Genomic DNA, 18,603 nt, shown 5'->3' with positions numbered 1-18,603 from the left:
CGGCTCAGGAGTTCATGGCCACCATGTCACTCCCTGTGGTTCACAAAAAAGTTAAGGGAGATAAAATGAGAGAAGAGACTTCTAGAGTGTTGCTGGCATTCAACAGGGGATGAATTTGACCGAACACAGGTTAGAGCCACTATTGTGGCAGTAAGGGCAGCGAAGCATCAGTACTTCTCCACCCTTATTGCATCTGTGGATAGCTGTCCTGCAACCCTGTTTCAGGTGACACATGCCCTCTTGGGTAGAGGGGTCTTGGAGAACCCCCTGCAGGGACATGTGGAAGAATTTGTTCAGCATCTGTCAGACAAAGTAGCTCAAATTCACTCACAGTTGGATGCTGGCCTTGTTGCACATCCAGGGAAAATGTCTGGGGAGGAGTTTTGCCCAGTTATCTGGGCATAGTTTGAACCTGTTGGGCCTGAGGAAGTGGACAGGGTCCTTAGGACTGTGAGCTCAGCCACCTGCTCTTTGGAACCATGCCCTTCCCGGCTTGTTAAAGTGGCCCAGGGCTATCATTTGAGTAGGTTTAGTGGTGATGAATTCTTCTTTGAGTGAGGGGGTTGTTCCTTTACCTCTTCAGGAGGCCTTGGTTTGCCCCCTCCTCAAGAAGCCTTCACTGGACCCCACTATACTGGACAATTTTTGTCCAGTATCTAACCTCCCCATTTTGGGGGAGGTGGTTGAGAAGGTGGTTGCACAACAGCTTCAGAGGACCTTGGATGAAGCAGATTATCTGGATCCCTTTCAATCAGGATTCAGACCCAGGTATGGGATGAAAACAGCATTGGTTGACTTTTGGATGATCTCTGGCAAAGGCAGGATTGGGGTTGTGCATCTTGCCCTAGCCTCTCTGCAGCTTTTGATACCATTGACCATGGTATCCTTCTGGATCAACTCAGAGGACTGGGATGGGGTAAGCGGCATTGTGTTGTACTGATTTGCCTCCTTTCCCTGGGGTCAATTCCAGTTGGTGGTGATTGGGGGGAGAGATCTCTTCCTTGGCCCCTAGTGTGTGGGGTGCTGCAAGGTTCAGTGGCCTTTCCACTCCTATTCAACAGCTACATGAGGCTCCTGGGTGAGCTCATCCATTGCCATGGGGTGTGGTATCATCAATAAGCTGATGATATCCAATTATACGTCTCTGCCCCTGGTGAATTAAGTGGTGCTGTGGACATCTTATCCTGGTACCTGGAGGCGTGAGGGTCTGGATGGGGAAAACAGGCTTCAGCTGAACCCTGGCAAGACTGATTGGCTTTGGGTTTTGGGGCCTGCCAATTCTAGGACTATGCCATCTTTGGTGCTGGATGAGGTTGCACTACCCCAAACAGACTTGGTGCACAGTCTGGGGGTCCTCCTGGACTTACAACTCCTGCTCAAAGAGCAGGTGGCAGTTGTGGCTAGGAGGGCCTTTGCACAACTTTGCACAACTCTGTCCCTGCCAATTGTGCCCGTTCCTAGATTGGGGGACTCTGCTCATGGTCACTCATGCCTTAGTCACCTCCCAATTGGATTATTATAATGCCCTCTACGTGGGACTGCCCTTGAAAAGTATCTGGAAACTTCAGCTGGTGCAAAATGCAGTGGTGCAGGCAGTTATTTGTGTCTCTAGAACAAGACACATTACACCTCTGCTCTGCAAGCAGCATTGTTTGCCAGTCTGCTTCTGGATCCAATTCAAGGTGCTGGTTTTAATCTTTAAAGCCCTAAATGGCATGGGGCCAGGTTATTTGAGGGACCGCCTCTCCCCAATCACATCTGCCCATCTCATCAGATCAGGAAGAAGAGGCATGCTATGGGTCCCATCTGCTAGGGAGCTACATCTGGTGGATCCCAGGAGGAGGGCCTTCTCTGCTGTGACACCCTCCTTATGGAACATTCTCCCCCCCGCCCAAAGTGAGGTGGTTGATTTTCCAGAAGTCCCTCAAAACCTGGTTATTCCATCAGGCCTGGGGACCCCAGAGGCCCAGTGAGGTACTGAGGTAGCTCCGTTGTTATTAAAACCTGCTGTTCTCTCTCAGCCTTTGTAATTTTTAATTTTTTTTAAAAAAAATGTTATAATAACAACTGTTTTTTATATATTGTTTTATAGTCTTGTAGGCTGCCCAGAGTTACTTTTGTGTGAGATGGGTGGCCAGATAAATTTGATGAATGAATGAATGAATGAATAAGATTTCAACTCATTTATATTTTCTCTATTCTAGACTTTTATGTACACTATTACAGGGTAATGGTATAGTATCATTTGTATGGGTATGTGAAGAGATGTCAAACAGTCTCTCATTCTTCTCACTAAATCTTATGTCAAGGGGTAATCACAGAAAATATTCACTGGAAATCTATGACAGCTAGATTGCTGCTTGTGCTTCCATTACCACAGAATAAAATCACAAGGTGTGCATTTTAGAAGGATGGGAGGAGAGAAGTATAATAAAGCACTTCCTTAGATATTGTAGAAATTGCACAAAGAACCTGGCATTTATAGGAAATACATTTTCATAGAGTAACTTCAGCTTTTACCATCTATAAGCTGCTGTGATTGTCAAAACCAAGTTATTACAGCTGCAAATACACAACTTTGTATTTCAATTTCTTGTACCAATTAAACTAAAGAAAGATGAATTGAACCTTACGGTGAAGTTTTTGGTTTAAAAAATAGTTTTAAAAAGCTTAGGTCTAAAATCTCAAAATCCGAGTCAAGTATGGATAATACCACCATAGGACAAGTAATGTTTAAAAAAAACCCACTTTTCTGTGATTAAATCCTTATCCCAAATTTCAGAATGCTAATCACAAAGCAAGCAAGTGATAAAGCTTATTCTATGTCAGTGTTTCTCAACATTAGCATCTTTAAGATATGTGACTTCAACTCCCAGAATTCCCCAGCCAGCACTACAGTTTTCTCCAGAGAGTAACTTGTCTGCACTGCATAATCTAGGGGACTTCTTCCTTTCAGTTCCAGCTGGAAGTAGTCTGCACCCTTATCCTATGCAAAGTGGGGAATGCTCCTGCTTGAGATAAGGTACCAAGTGAGATGAAGCATATTGGACATTACCTCAGTTCTCTAGCTGAGTGAACCAGGGCATCCAAAAAGGGCAAGTTGACAGCCACAACCACACAACTGGAACTCTGTCCCTTTTTTACATGTTGCACACGTTAAAAAATGTGTTGATTGTGTGGTCATGGTTGCCAGCTTGACTTTTTTGAGTGCATGGGGGACAGAAAGACCTCTTCATATAATACATATAATGATGGAGGGTGGGACAGCAACTACTAAGAGAATTGTTCATGCTCTAAATTGAAATAGAGAGAAAATGCTAGATGAAACATTTTCATTAAACTAAGTAAGGATTTCCCCTGCAAACTATGTACTCAAGAGAGATATAGTAAAGAAAGTAAATGCTGCCCAATCTTCTAGTTTAGAGAAACTTAAAAAAAAAAAATCACTTAAAACGCTTTTAAAACACACACACACATACAAACTGGATCACTCCATTTGCTTTTTAATTAGCTACTGAAATCACTTGTTCCTAAGCAACTAACTGAATCACCTTCCTTGGTCTTCCATCCATCTCTCACAGAAGGGATGCACTCATTTTCTGCTAAAGAAGGTTGGGAACGGACTGGTTTCCATAGTTACATACACAAAGAGAAGGAAAACAAAGATACAGAACACAACAATCTTTATCCGCATTGGTATAACTCCTTCAGCTGGTTTTTCGCATGCCTTCTGGGGCTTGGTTTCAGGACGTTTCTTGACTGAAGGAGGGATCTCTCTTAATGTTCTTCTCCGAGAACTAAAAGCACAAAAGGCAATATACTAGCTGATTATACTTCTAAAATCCAGAAGGGAAAATGCTAATGTTTTTATGTTGAGATATGTAGCGTCTGACTAGACCAGTATTTGCCTAACCTGGAAAACAGGCGTATTAGAGAACTTCAGCTGCAGCAGATTAGAACATGAAAGGATACAAAATACTAATATTTCAGTAGTTCACAATAGGTTATAGTTTAACGTAATAGCACATAATATAAAGAAACTGAAGCAACAGAATTTTAATGAAGCTTGTTAGTTGTACATAACAGGTACAAGTGAGTGGTAGGAACTCCTATACAACAACAACAACAACAAACACACACAATAGTGACAGTTCTTGGTCATACCTTTAACAGCCTTTAACTTAAGGCCTTTAGAAATTGTCTTGTTAGGCCAACTGCTGAAGCAGTGAATCTCTCGACCTACCCTACCCAAAATAGCTACATTTCTGGAGTAGGTTTTGCCTTTTTCTCATTAGACAGTTGTTCCCACTAACTCACTTTTAGCTTAAAAATATTATAAACTCAGTCCTTTGAGATTTTCTTCACAGTCCCTTTAATCCATATGGAAACTTGCAATCCCCAATTGAGCAAAGTATTTTCAGCTTTTCAAAGCCACTAATTACAGTTGATTTCTGTGGAAATCATGGTTTCAGCAAAAAAGGGTTGTTGGGTTGTTGTTGTTTTTTTGCCTAATAAACACTAGATAGTTTTTCTTCATTATGGCTTTTTGTGTATTTCAGAGTTACTTAGGACACTTGGAAAGGCATAGAAGAGCTTCTTGAGCTTTCCTCCAAAAGAAAGACAGGCTTCATTGATCTGCAGTGCACATGCACCAGGCTTCCTAAGATAATTCTCAAGAACGTTACCTAGTTCCTACGCTGCTTGCATCAGGATGACCATAATCAATGTGCAGTGCATCACTTTTCTGAAAAAGAATGATGGATTTATGAATTGGTGTGACTCTATGAAATGCATGAAATACACATCCTTTTCCTTGTAAACTAAAAGAACTATCTTCTTTGAGGGATTTGACAATTTTTTCAACACAATTTAAGAACAATAAAAATATAAAAAACTATAAAAACTATACAACAAAATCCATAGCCAAGGTATTCTCACATCAATCAACAGTACTCAATACAGCCACCGCACAGGCTCTACCCCACTCCCAGGTTCCCATGATGGATGGCAAAACCACGTTTTCAGCCTTACGAAAAGCCAGCAGGCTCAGGGCCAATATGATTTCCCAGGGGTATAATCCATGTGTCTCCTGGCTACTTTGGGAGAGTAGTGGGAATATGACAACTTGGGTCCAGGAAACAGTTACTGCTTCACTGAGAGAGAAGTGTTTTCACTGGCCTTAAAAGAAGCAATGATACACCTCCTCAAAAAGCCATCCTTTGATCCAATGATTCTGGAAAATTGTCACACTGTCTCCACCTTTCCCTTCTTAGGAAAGGCTGTTGAGAAGGTGAGGGAATGTCAGTTACAAATAGCTCTTGAAGAACCAGTTTATCTAGACCTGGTCAGGGAGTGGAAAAAATATTGGTCTCTCTGACTGACAACTTTTCTTAAGAGCTAGATGGGGAGAACACACTGCTTCTGGTCATTTTAGACATTCATCAGTGTTTCATGCCATCAACCATAGTATCCTCCAGGACTGCCTGCAAGGTTTGGATGTCAAGGGCACTGTGTTTCAGTACCAGTCAGTGGCAGTGGGGGAGGAGAGGTCAACTGTATGGGTCCTCACTTGTAGGGTCTCACAGGGATTGATTACCCTCCCCCCTTAGCATCTATATGAAACTGCTAGGAGAATTAATCCATCAGTTGGGATAAGATACCATCAATATGCTCAGCTGTACATTTCCACCCTGAGCTGAGCCAGAGAAACCACAGAAGTCTTGAACTGGTGTTTGGAGGCTGCTCTACTCTAGATGGGGCAAAACAGGCTGAACTTGAACTCAAGCAAGACAGAGTTACTGTTTGTGCCAAAGGAAGCCCTGTCAGCTTCAGTGGTAATTCTTGACGGTGTGGCACTCCTCTGAAAAAGCAGGTCTATGACTTGGGGATCATTCTGGACTCACTAGCCACAAGCAGTAGGGTCTTTTTCCAACTTCAGCTGGTATACAGTTGCAGCTCCACCTGGTGTGAGAGGCCCTAGCAAGTGACTCATGGATTTATCACTACCAATTTGTATTACTGCAAAGTGCTTCATATGGGGTGGCCTTTAAAGACCATTCAGAAATTGCAGTTAGTACAGAATACAACAACTCATATACCGGCAAATCAAAGTCATCATAGTTAAATAACACCTGTACTAGGGTTGTTGCAATGCTAGCCAATGGGTTTCTGGGTGCAATTCAGTCCTCTGTTGACCTATAAAGCATTCTTCCTTTGGAAGTCTGGCTAGCACCCTCGTTCCTTTCAGAAAACCATTCCAGAGGCATCTGAGGAACAAATAGTCAACATAGCATTTCAATGCCTTTATATTATGTTATTTATCTTGGTTTTATTTAATTATTTTTTATGTTGTTTGGTTTTTATGATGTCAACCAGTCTTGTTCTATGTCTGGCACAATAGCAATATAATTATATTGTTTTTTTAAAAAAATGCATAGCCAATATTTTGGGGGATTGCCAAAAATTGGTTAATCTTGTTCTTCTCCAGTTTATTAATAATGTGCAAGGAAGCCATGGGAAACTGAAGCATTGCAAAAGATACAGAAAAGTAACAGAGAAAACCAAAGTTTATTGCTGCAGCTAACTGCCTAATAAATCATCCTTAAACGTATAATCCTCTTTTCTGTCAGAAGCGTGTCCATCGTAACGAAGGCAATAAGTATATATTCTAAAAATGATTTGAAGCCTGCTGTCATGTAGTGTGGCAGTTAAAGTACTGGACCATCATCAGGAAGACCCATTCATATCCCTCTTTACAACAGAGCTCATTCGGTGACTTTGGGTGAATCACTCTCAGAGTCCAGCTTACCTCTGCGGATTATTATTGTGAGACAAATGAGAGGAAAGTTCCTTAGCTGCCAGGGATAAGGCAGAATATATATCCAGTCAATAAACTGCAGGGCTTGATTAACAGCCACTGTTCCAACCAACTTACTTAATATAGTTTTCAAATCTGTCTGCTGTTCCCCTGGGAGGAAATATATTGCTTTCATCTTAGGCAATGGCCTACCCCTTGCTCACTATCTAAGGTTTGTTCTTAGATGTGGATTCAGAGCTGATCTTGTCTGTTTGCTGGATGCAATTTCTTCTTCCTGCTCTTAACTATTTTGTTCTCATTATACTAACATTTCTTCTCACTGAGCTTACTTTCATTGAGTAAGCTGCCTTGAGCATGTCTCCCAAACTACCCGTGTTGAAACTGGGGTGAATAAAAGAGTCCTGAAATGCGTACCTGCCAAGATAGCCATAACAGAAATCCCAACCTAGTCTTCGGATGAATGCAAAGTGCCAGCCCACAGGCACAAAAAGATAAACGGTAAGGTGAAGGCCTCAAAGAGACGGCGTAGAATACCTTGGTGGCTGATAAAGGAAAACTGCTAGAATAGCTGCCATTGTTTACCTTCTCAACCTAGGCAACTTTAAGATGTCTGGACTTCAACTCCCAGAATTCCCCAGCCAGCATGGTGCTGAAGTCCATGAATCTTAAAGTTGCTAAGGTTGAGAAACACTGGCTTAGAGAGTTGTTCTGCTTTGGAATCCGGCTCAATGTAGCTATAGACCTCCAACTGTCTGTGGGTTTGCTATTGTGTCTACAAAACATTTCAACCTGTTTAGTATTAATCTGTAACAACCCATAGTAAGACGCTACTACATCAGACGTCTTCAAGAATATCTCCTCCAATGGATACTACGCTAACACAATAAAGCATGCTACATATTTCTCCCAGATGGAAAAAGGAAAGCATAAAAGGACAGGCAAAAGCCTTCAGATACGAGTCTGTGAGTTCCAGTCCCGCCTTAGGCCTGAAAGCCGGCTGGGCGACCTTGGGCCAGCCACTTGCTCTCAGCCCAACTCACCTCACAGGGTGGTTGTTGTGGGGAAAAGAGGAAGAGGAAGGAGTATTAGGTATGTTCGCCACCTTCAGTTATTTATAAAAATAATAAAGATGGGATAAAAATTAATTAATTAAATAAATAATACAACCATAGTTGTTCGCCATTTGGAGGGAGTGGATTGGAATGAGTCATTTTACACGATGTGGGTTTTTAGACTGAATGATTGGTAATATTCAAGTTTGAATCTTTTATCATTATCCACAGCCACAAAAGCCAATAGGAAAAAATGTGCTAAAAATAACTTCACTTCTGCCTAATATTTTAGAGATTGACAGCTATATTGAGAAGTCTCTCTTTTATCTCCTACTGCACTTTTAAAGCATTCTTGAAGTGAAGATGCTTTTCAAACAAAGCCATTCTTATTCCTTATGATCTAAAATCTCTTGTGCCAATAAAGCCTTCAGCAATGCTGCTATTTTTGCCCCTCTATATAAGAAGAAATAAGAGGTCAGGAGAGACAAAATGAAGCACTTAAAGCAATGCTAGAGAATAACTAAAAAGGTTGGCTCCCTGTGGCTTACTCTGTTTTAAACACATTTAAGGCCTCTAGAATATTATTAATTCCTTGCTGAGGAAAGGAGCTCAATACAATAAATAGGTTTAACGTAGAGGAAAGTCAGGGGTCTATAAATATTTTGGACAGTTTATAAAGTTTTCTTAGCTATGTCATTCCTGTAGGCTTAAAAGAGCAGTTTGCAGTTTTGGAGTGCTTCTAGAAGACGTTTTTATCGCATGGTCCCTCTGTCTCAGAAACTATGGTGAAAATTGTTTTTAGACATTGTCGCCTTCAATTTGTAATCCTTCTGCACATTTCTACATTTTTCCCCACAAGTGGAAATGGAAAAGCTGCAGAATGCTTTTCAACAAGTAGTGTTAGGAGCCTTCTAACTTGAAACACCTTTACAGCACTGTGTAAGACTCACCTTTATGGTACAGTGTAAACAAAGATTTTGGGATAGTGATGAAGAGGAAAAGGGAAGGGTCTTTTCCCTACCCACTTGGAAACAGAGGAAACGCTGTCAAGCCTGGCTTGTAGACCTGGGTCTGAGCAGCTTGTTGGGATGCAGTGTGTTTCTGGAGAGCGGGAACGGAAGAAGGTGCAGCCGTTCAACCCCAACTCTTCCCCCCAACAAATCCTGCATCTTCTCTATTGCTCTGCAAGCCCTGGACTTGCAGTTCTCTAAGGATGCTTCAGATGGAGAAAGAATAGTACTAGGAACCTTCCAGCTGAAAACACCCCAGATTATACATGAAGAGAAAGAGAAGCACTTTAATCATGCCTTGTCAGCAGCTATAGCATTTTAGTCCAAAATCTTCAATTTGAGGGACCTAGAGTTGGCCATCATATGCCAAGTCAAGTGTGACCAAATCAGATACACAGTACCCTTAACTTCTTTTGATCTGAATGTTACACTTCTGCTGATGCAGTTTTGAAATGCAGGAGGTTTTTTTTAGCTTTGGTCTAGTCAAGTTCACAGAAAGTTCTAGCAACTGCACCACTTCCAAGAGAAACTTTTTCTTTTGACCCGTTTAGAGCTGTGTGCTATTCCCAAATGATAATTCCTTTTATGTTTTGTTCCAGAACTCTGCTTTAACAAATGACATATTTAATATGAGATTTAAAAATAGTATGTGTTTCACATACTGTTCAAAGGGTACCTTTTGTTTGCTTGTCTCAGGGCTGTTGCCAATTTTCTTCCTTAAACCTTGTGTCCGATGGGAAGCCATTTTACCTTCTGGTAATATCTCTTGGAGCTGTTAATAGACAAGTTGACACTAATTAAAGAAACATATGGGCAGGGTGTAAGCATGAAACATCCATGACAAAAGTTATCTATCCTCTCTGATCAAATTTCAGAAATATTAGGTGTACAACTGCATGTTAATTTATAATTTCTTACCTGCTTCAAAAAATACTAGGGAGGTGCAGAGTTTTGGATTTGAAGGAAAAGAGGGGCTTCAGTGGATGCAGAGGCACCCACACATGTCTTATCAGCGACTCTTTAAACCAGACATGTCTTTTCCTGGGATCACGCTGCTGCTGCTGCCACTGCTGTGGAAGGCAGCTCTGCTATCTGGGGAAAAAACCCTGCTGCTTTAAATAGTTGCTGACAAGTGCAAGGTGAGTGCCCCACATACTCCAAAGGATCTTTTTGCTCTTTGACCCTGAAGCGCTGCACAGCCCTAAAAAAATACCAGCTTTAAACATTTCCCCCTTCACATTTTGCCCCTCTGCTATAAAAAAGTAGTATGAGAATCCTAAGCTAACAATGCAAGAAGAGATGCCACAACTTGATAATTACACTAAGGAAATTACCCCACCTTATTTTCAAGCAACTGGACACTAACACTAGCACAAGGAGTATGTGTAATAATCTGTATATCACCTGAAAGACCCCACCCAGGGCCTGTTGATAGTATGGTGTTTGAACGTGGGAGTATATAGATGTGACAGCCGGTAATAAAGGGAGTAGTATTTTGAATTCTCCCTCAATTTTCCAATGGAGCATCTTGCTCTACCCCCTTTCCACACACTGCTTTGTCTTGCCTTGCCTGTACTTGTGGATCCTCCTCCAACTGTTTTATCAAAGCAGAACGTGTACAAAAAATACAGCTGTAGCAGCATCCTGCCTCTGCACTTAGTTTTTTGGCAAGTTTATTTACATAGCAGACCTGCTTCTCGATTATCCTCAATGCCCCAGCTCTGTTTCACACTCTAAATTAAAATTATTTCTGTGCAAATGCACCATTGCAAATACACAGTTGAAATTCTATACACTTAGCTTCTTTTTAGAAAAAAAAAAAAAGAGCTTACATTCCCAAATGGGAATAAGGAAATATATACTGGGATACATATAAGAATTTGCCCCAGTAAATTCAGTATGTTTAAGAAAAATATAAATTAATAACATTAACTGAACATTCAGTAGGATTAAGATTTTTAAAATGAAATTTCTTTCAGGAATCTGAAAAGTTATACTGAAATCTGTGGTTTTGTCTGATATCAGGTAGGGCAGAGAGCTGAAATTTGTGATAATGAAGTAAATTTCAATATAAATTATGTAGGAAAGCAAGAAAATATGTATTTCTGCAGGAACAGAAGATAAAACAAAAATTAATGGAAATAAATAAAGTAAATCAAAATAACAGTATTTCATATTTGGCAGTCATAGAAAGAGGCTGCAGTAGATCATACTCAACTAGTTTTGTCATTGCATCAGCTTAACAAAAGTGTCCCTAGTATATTTGGACCAGAGGACACTTCTGGGTTTTTAAGAGCATATTATGGACCATCTCACAAAACGACTGCCATTCTGGATACGGGCAGCTCAAGTTATTTTGTTTGTTTTCTGTTAGTTTGGCACCTTCCAAATAAGGTACTGGACCACAGCCACCCACTTTTTCCCACCCAAAATGTATGTAGAGTCTATTTGTTTCTTTGGGCACTACTGGAAATATACATTACACCTGAGATTGCTGGTTTGTTTTAAACATACTAGCTTCTCAGGTGCCAAGGAAGGTAACAGCAGACACATTACACCTTTGGGTTACACCCTGGGGACCTAGTGCTACCTGAATCAACAGGTACAATACTTACTTCTGCCACTATTTTGGCTAAACTGTGCTCAGAATCAGGCGACAAAAGTTTCTTCTGGCGTTCTGTTATTTCATCTAAAGGTGCTTTCTAAGATAGAACAGATAACAAGCATAAATGAAGTTGCAGATAGATAAGATTGAATGAGGTGCATGGTGCTGGGATAGTACAAGTCCTTAACTTTGAGCAATATTGTACAGAAGCTAAAAGTTAACAGACTCTAAAAAGCCTACATTTTTCACATGGTGGTAACCAGTGCAGCCCCACTCAAGGGTTCTATACCTACCCAGAGCACCATTCAAAAGGTGTGTTTATTGATACAATCCTGAAGAAGGATCTCTCAGGAGCACGCCTTGAGAGGTAGACCATGCACTGCCTCCCTCATTCCCCACTTACTTAGACACAGGAGTAATTCTTGGAAGATGAAACATTTCTCCATGTTGGCTACAAAGGAGGGATTTTTAAAAAATGATTTATAATGTTCACTTGAAAAGCATTCATTACAGAGAAACAACTTCTTTTTTATGGCTTCCAGGGGACACACATTGGACTCTTGTGTGCTGACGTATTTGATGGGCTGAAGCCACAAGAATGAATTGTTAAAGTTAAATGCTTTTGTCAAAGTCTGCATTCATTTGGATTCTAATAGGTAGGACATAATGGCTGAAAAGCATGGAGAAACGAAGCCAGACAGCTGCCATCCAATGTTCTGGAAAGAGGATTCTCCTGGGGTAGGTTATTCTCTTGAAGTGATCCCTATCGTTCTTAAGAAGGAGCTTATTCACCATTTTATAGCAGAGAGCAAAGCAACCTTTTGATCCAAAAGTTCACATGCAGAGCTAATTGGTGGATTAGAAATTATGCGCACACACATTCAGGTTCTCCCTGCTGGATGGAGAAGACTTCATGTATTTCCCAACCTTGAGAAAACTGGGAATTGCAGGTGAAAAAGTGCAAGGGACCTAGGGTTGTGATCCATGGGGAAGGAAGAGAGTTAAAGCCTCTTCCCCACAACTGTCTGGGGAAACAGAAAGACCAAAACAGTACCCCCACTATCAACTACCACTTGATCAGCCGGAATGCTGTCAGCCCTTCAAGGTAGGCCAGGCCAAGAAACAAACACCCCAGCAGTTTCAGGAATGCTACTTTACTGCTGTAGAGCGCTGTTTTTCAAACTGTTAAGGGAACTCAACAACCCAGTTCTGAGAAAGTGGCAAGCATGAGAAAGAAACTCAAAATAACCATGATAGCTGGGCAATTCTGGGAGTTGACGACCACACATCTTAAAGTTGCCAAGATTGAAAAACACTGCTGTAGAGTATATTAACAGAATCTTGAAAGACTGTCAGTTTCTTTCTGCCCTACCTTATATCAGACAAAATCAAGGCAGGGTTATTTTGAGTTTCTTTCTCATGCTTGCCACTTTCTCAGAACTGGGTTGTTGAGTTCCCTTAACAGTTTTTGCATTCCTTTTCCAGGGTCATCTCTACTTTCCTTTACAAATGTAGAGGAAAGTAGAGGGAGACAGGCATGACTGAGTAGTGTAATGAAACCTTACTCTAACTTTTGTTATAGGGATAGACAACGTTTTTCACACAGAAAATTAGGGCTTCATTTGGGAAGCCATTCAACCATATTCCAAACCAGTTTTATTCCAGATATACCTATCCACATGCTGGAGTTTTAAAAAAGAGAGGGGCAAAGGTCTTCAGTGAAGAAATGCAATTAACATGAAACAGAGTTTTTCTTCACGAGCTCCTGAATGAAAGGTAGGATATACATCAAATCAGATCAGTCCATCAGTCAGTTAGGAGCTGCTGGGTTTGAACTAGAAAATTGCAAATGTTTACATAGCCATCCCATAGACTGGGGCACAGAACTGCCTGCTACAATTTATGCTTAGGCAGCTCAGTATCCTCAGGCCTGGACTGATGCAACCCACCCAGCCTGTGGTCATTTGCTTGGATAGGGAGCCCTGAGGGTGGATGTGGAGGAAGAAGAGGAGGAGGAGGATTATTTACAAACTTGAAAGAAAAGCATTTTTTTTCACCTGCATAAACTGTTTGGAGAACTCCTGAGAGAGTAGCTCCTTATTAATCCATAGCATCACAAATTTTAGAGGACTTATACAGGAGTTCTCAGGGGCCAGTCAAACCATTCAGTTGCCTTAACTGTCTGGGAACAGTATGCAATGTGAAAAAGGTCTGAGAATGTGTTTGCAAAACCACCGAACCTGGAGCTAGAATCAGAAGACGAAACGGGGAAGAGATCTATTGGGACTGGAACAAGATACTGAGAAGACTGAATCTATCAGCATTTAACAGACTTGATTAGCACTTCTTAAATAGGGCTTAAAATGATACAATGGAAGATCGTTTTGCCTATTTCCTCTAATATTTTAATATAGACTTCTTCCACATTTCCAGGAATAATTCCTTCTTATCTTATAAAATTCGCTCATTCTTCAATACCTGAATAGTCTATTTTGCTTCAGATCTCCTGAGGCTCTAATACATTAACAGAAGCTTCTGAAATACTTTCTAATTATGTGAATGGAGTAATTGCTTCACTTGTCAGGGTTAGTACATCAGTTTAGATTCACCTGTAATTGCTTGCATTTATCTATAGACACAAGATTTTCATAATTTGTGTGACTTACATTATCAGAACTACAGGCACATTCTGCTGATCCTCTGAAGTTGCTATTCTGAAGAATGACTTCTGTGGTTTGTCCTGGGATAGAATAAGACCTTTTGAGCAATTCCCCAAATTACCCATTCCAGAAGCAGATGCTATTCCTTCCATTTCTCCAATGTGGCCATGAGAAAATCAGCAGCTTTTGTTTCCTTTTCATTATATTTAAAACTGTGGTTAATATCAGCTAGGGTTTATTTTAACTAGTTTGGCTCACAGTTTCTTATCTTGTCTTATTAAAACTAACCAAACGTGTCTAAGTTCATATATATAATGAATAAGGCACAGTCAGCTCAAACAGAGCAAAAATTAGAATCTCCTCTTTATAGCAACTCCAGGAAGGATGAAGGAAGTCTGATGAGTCCAGAGCTAATATTGTAGCAATACTGTTTAGGGGATAAATGATGGCTTAACAGGCCTCTCTACCTTTTTCAGTAATGAAGCTCTTTTTGGGCAGGGGAAAGAACTGAAATGGTTTCACAACTTTTTGAAAAAGAAACATTTCCTTTTTCAATTTAGTCAGTCCAAGAATTTTGTTGGGTGATTTGCTTTGCTCAATAACTTTTTTGTGTTTTTTGCTGAATTCCAATATGTGAGAAAAAGGGGACATTAATTCTGACCTTGTATGAAGTAGACTACTCCAGACCCAGTGAGAATTGGGCAGATCTCCCAATGGTTTGTTCAGATATTATCTGTATCATTAATTCTGCCAAGCAACTGGACCATGCATTCTTATGGAAATAGTTTCCAAGTGAAATATAAGATTATAGGTTTTCACAAGGTGATGTTTTTATTTTGTTCTAACAAACAAACCTCTGGGATGTGAATAAAGCGGTGTACACAAGCATGCTACTTATGCATCAGACATAAATTGTTGTGCAAAATAATTCACTCAGCAGACCCACTGAAATCAATGGGCCTTAAATTCCCTTACTCTAGTTGTGAATGAAGCCAATTAATGTTAATTTTATCTGCTGATAATAGCAAAGAATAAGTAATCATTATATTCATACACAGAGCAACATTTCATTCAGTGGATGGTTACTAGGCATTACCTTTTGCTCCAACATTTTCCCTTTCACAGTCATCCAGCCTGCTCTTCTCTCCAGCTGCTGCTCCTGGGCATTGCTTCATCAATTGCAGAAGCTTGTTTTCGTAAACAGTTCTTGTGGAAGCTAAAGCAAATAGACCAGTCTATAAAACATTTTGCTTTGATTAGTTGTTACTTCCAGTATTGTATAACTGAATGGGAATTTTAACCATACAGAACACTTGATAATCATAGAGGGTATCTCACATTTATACATCACTTTCTTCTCTGGAAGCTCAGGGCAGCATATATGGGGGGGGGGGGTCTCCACTTATTTTATTCCTAGAACTCTGTGAGGTAAGTTGGGATGAAAGAGAATGACTATCTAAAAACTACCCAGTGTGCTACTTCATGACTGAGTGGGGATTTGAACCTGAATCTCCTCAGGCCAAATCCACACCTTAAGCATTATTGTATACCTGCTGTCTTAAGCTAAGCATTCTTCAAAAGCTTGAAGAATGTTATCATGTTTCCATTTTGGTCTTCTCTTCTACAGACTAAATAACTGGAAACTTCAAATCTTCACTGCACTTGTTTCATTATATCTGATGACATTTACTGACTTCATCCAATTTATCTATAATACTCTTAAAAGGCCTGTCAAAAGCTAATGTTAACTTTGAGATGCTTTTCACATCTATTTCCATTCATCCGGGTACCTCTCATCCTACAACTATGCAATTTTTTTGCCTAAATTCAGAAACAGTACAAAAATAAGAAATGATTTCTTTTTGATACTTTTATATCCACTTTGAATTGCACTCCTGTCTTTGAGGTGTTTCCTGTTTTATGTCATCTGAAAACTCAGTAAGGATTCATTCTACTCTTCAGCTAAATCATTCATCATAAAAATGCTAAAAAATATTAGTGGAAGAACAGAATCCTTCTGCTTGAAGACCAGAAAGTGTATGAGTGTACTAAAAGTGCTAGGGGACTGCTAGTGGAAATATGTAATATCAACTGTTGGCTATAGTACTGAGCTCAGCTTTCCTTTATATCTCCCAAGATCATCATTCAACTGATGCATACGTAATATTGGTCCAGGGCTGACTCCGTATACACAAAGCTGCTTCCATAGCTCAGTATCAGACAGAGTTTTAACATCAACGTCCTCTTTCAAGCTTTGTTCTGCTGTGCCTTGTTCCTTGCTTTCTATATGCAGGTCTACAGTAACATTCTCCATGTCTTCAAATAGTGAGCCTATGAAAGCAAGCATAATGCTGGTTAAGAATTTGCTCTTTATTTCAGTGCTTAAAAAAAATCATTAATTGCTTTTGTATCTAATAAAAACATATTACTTAGCTCTACTAATGTACCTGGATTCCTGCCAGCATTGAAATGATTTCAAAATAATTTATCAGTGTTATCAAATGAACACTATTAGCGTTTATAAGCTCTGTGAGCATTCAGAAACACAGAGCATCAAATTATATACAAAGTGGCATATTTCATTGGCAATTAAGAACAGGAAAAATTCCCAGTTCCCCCCCCAAAAAGATATAGTATGCAAGTTCCACTGGAGAGAGATCCCATATGGAACCACAATATACCTGTCAGTTGGATGTGACACATTGATACCAAAACTGGTAATCACATCTCTACTATTCTTTCTCTCCCAGTAATTTTCTAAACATCCCCATGTATATCACTCCATATCTCTGAAGGGGGCAGCTCTAACCTTTGCAAGTCAGATGTCATGGGCTCGGTTTAGTCTTCCTTGCATTTTCCCCCCTTGGGCTAAGAAACTGATGATCTATAAGAGGAGAGGGTGGCAAACAATCATAGAGTAGACCAGTGTTTCTCAGCGTTGGCAGCTTGAAGATGTGTGGACTTCAACTCCCAGAATTCCTCAGCCAGCATGGCTGGCTAGGGAATTCTGGGAATTGAAGTCCACACATCTCCAAGCTGCCAAGGTTGAGAAACACTGGAGTAGACAGACATTCACTGTAGTGTGGCCCACATGCCCCAACACCATCATCTGCATCTTTAGAGCCCCCTTGGATTGTGCTGCCAAAATCTGATATTGTGATTTTCTGAGGAAACTTTACGCAACTGCAATTTAAGAGCTGGATTCTGCGTAATACTGTTTAACCTAAAGTTTAATATATATTTTTTGTTTACTGTTTTTTAAAACAATGATCAGTGTTCTTATCTGGCGCCATCTGGAAGACAAGGTGAGGAGTGGAAAGAAATGCACACTGCAGTGGAAGCCTAACATGGGGATCAATTAATATTAAGTCTCATGACAGGCCAGCATACAGAACTCAGATGTTGTCATGTGTAATACCCACAGAAATGCTCAACCATGCTAATTTAATATATATCCAACACTGCTAAACAGTACACTGTACAAATGCATGTAAACAATTAAAAACCAACAAGGTTTCTATTCCACTTGAGTGGGAAACTGCATTTGTTGTTTTTTTCCTTTTCTACTCAGTATTGCTTTAAAATTATTTAAGATTCATGAAAGCAGAGAGGGCACCTCAAGGAGAAAGGGGTGTCAGATTAAGCGGCTGCTGATATGCCTTAGGAAACTTAGCCAGCAGGGAACTATTGCCAGCAGCGTGTGGCAGATTCAAAGTCCCCTTGGTCTCCCACCATGGCCTGGGATCAATCCCCAGCAGTTTTCTCTGATTGGTTATTGTGAAAAGGACAACAGAAGGATTTATTGGGATGAGGGTGGGATTCCCAACCTCTCCTTGCATGCGCTAAGCTGGGAAGTCTTTGAAATAAATTTAAATAAATTTAATAAATAATAATGTGGCAGATATGCTGTTACTAATTTTCTTACCCATTTGTCACTCTGTCACCTTTGTTTTACTATTAAAACAACCCTAATCACAATACTTTTGAAGTTAAAGTGCTTTTCATACTGCTCTTCGAAATCATCCACCCAAACTACCATAATTTTTTCAAGATACTTATAAACGGTCTTCCACAGAAAATGTGTGCAGGTGTCTCTCCCACTCCATTTTTTAAAATTCAGCCTCCTCTTTTGTCATCTTGAAGAGTGGCAACTTGTACCTTCTTGTTTATTTTACTTTCCAGGATTTCCCGTTTGATCTTCTATTTTCCATGATTTCAGCTACACTCATCGTGTTTTACCGAGACAATGAATGAGCCGCCTAGCACGGCCCCAACACCTTTATTACGTATTTCTTGACTTCAGTCCTTCCCACGTGTTAGCTTTCCTCCCCTCGTTGCAATCCACAAAGAGCCCGTGGTCTTGCCGTGGTTTAAAGGGAAACCACGAGCGGGGGAAAGACGTTTAAACCATCACTGCCCATATTTCGATAAAATAAACCCCTCTTGCAAAGGGATGCCG

The 18,603-nt window shown here is 40.3% G+C and overlaps 1 protein-coding gene across 1 annotated transcript; it reads right to left on the bottom strand.

The window, feature by feature from the left end:
- Window positions 1-3,497: 3,497 nt before the first annotated feature.
- Window positions 3,498-16,471, bottom strand: LEMD1 (LEM domain containing 1). Its single transcript, XM_063300087.1, has 7 exons — window positions 16,305-16,471; window positions 15,241-15,360; window positions 14,151-14,224; window positions 11,495-11,581; window positions 9,556-9,651; window positions 4,686-4,744; window positions 3,498-3,797 (listed from the first exon to the last, which is right to left on the bottom strand). Exons 1-7 carry the CDS (start codon window positions 16,456-16,458, stop codon window positions 3,593-3,595), a joined length of 795 nt encoding a protein of 264 aa, XP_063156157.1. The 5' UTR covers window positions 16,459-16,471; the 3' UTR covers window positions 3,498-3,592.
- Window positions 16,472-18,603: the final 2,132 nt, after the last annotated feature.

This window comes from Candoia aspera, chromosome 3 (assembly GCF_035149785.1).
Source record: "Candoia aspera isolate rCanAsp1 chromosome 3, rCanAsp1.hap2, whole genome shotgun sequence".
NCBI lineage: Eukaryota > Metazoa > Chordata > Lepidosauria > Squamata > Boidae > Candoia > Candoia aspera.
This window is presented reverse-complemented; position numbering and strand designations above follow the sequence as displayed.

Bases quoted from the DNA above. Each gene is read 5' to 3' on its own strand.
- LEMD1 (XM_063300087.1), bottom strand. From the start codon at position 16,458: ATGGAGAATGTTACTGTAGACCTGCATATAGAAAGCAAGGAACAAGGC. The intron at 14,225-15,240 runs GTAATGCCTAGT...ATTCTATCCCAG, and splicing joins GGAAAATGTTGGAGCAAAAG to GACAAACCACAGAAGTCATT. The intron at 9,652-11,494 runs GTAAGTATTGTA...GTCTATTAACAG, and splicing joins TAGCCAAAATAGTGGCAGAA to CTCCAAGAGATATTACCAGA.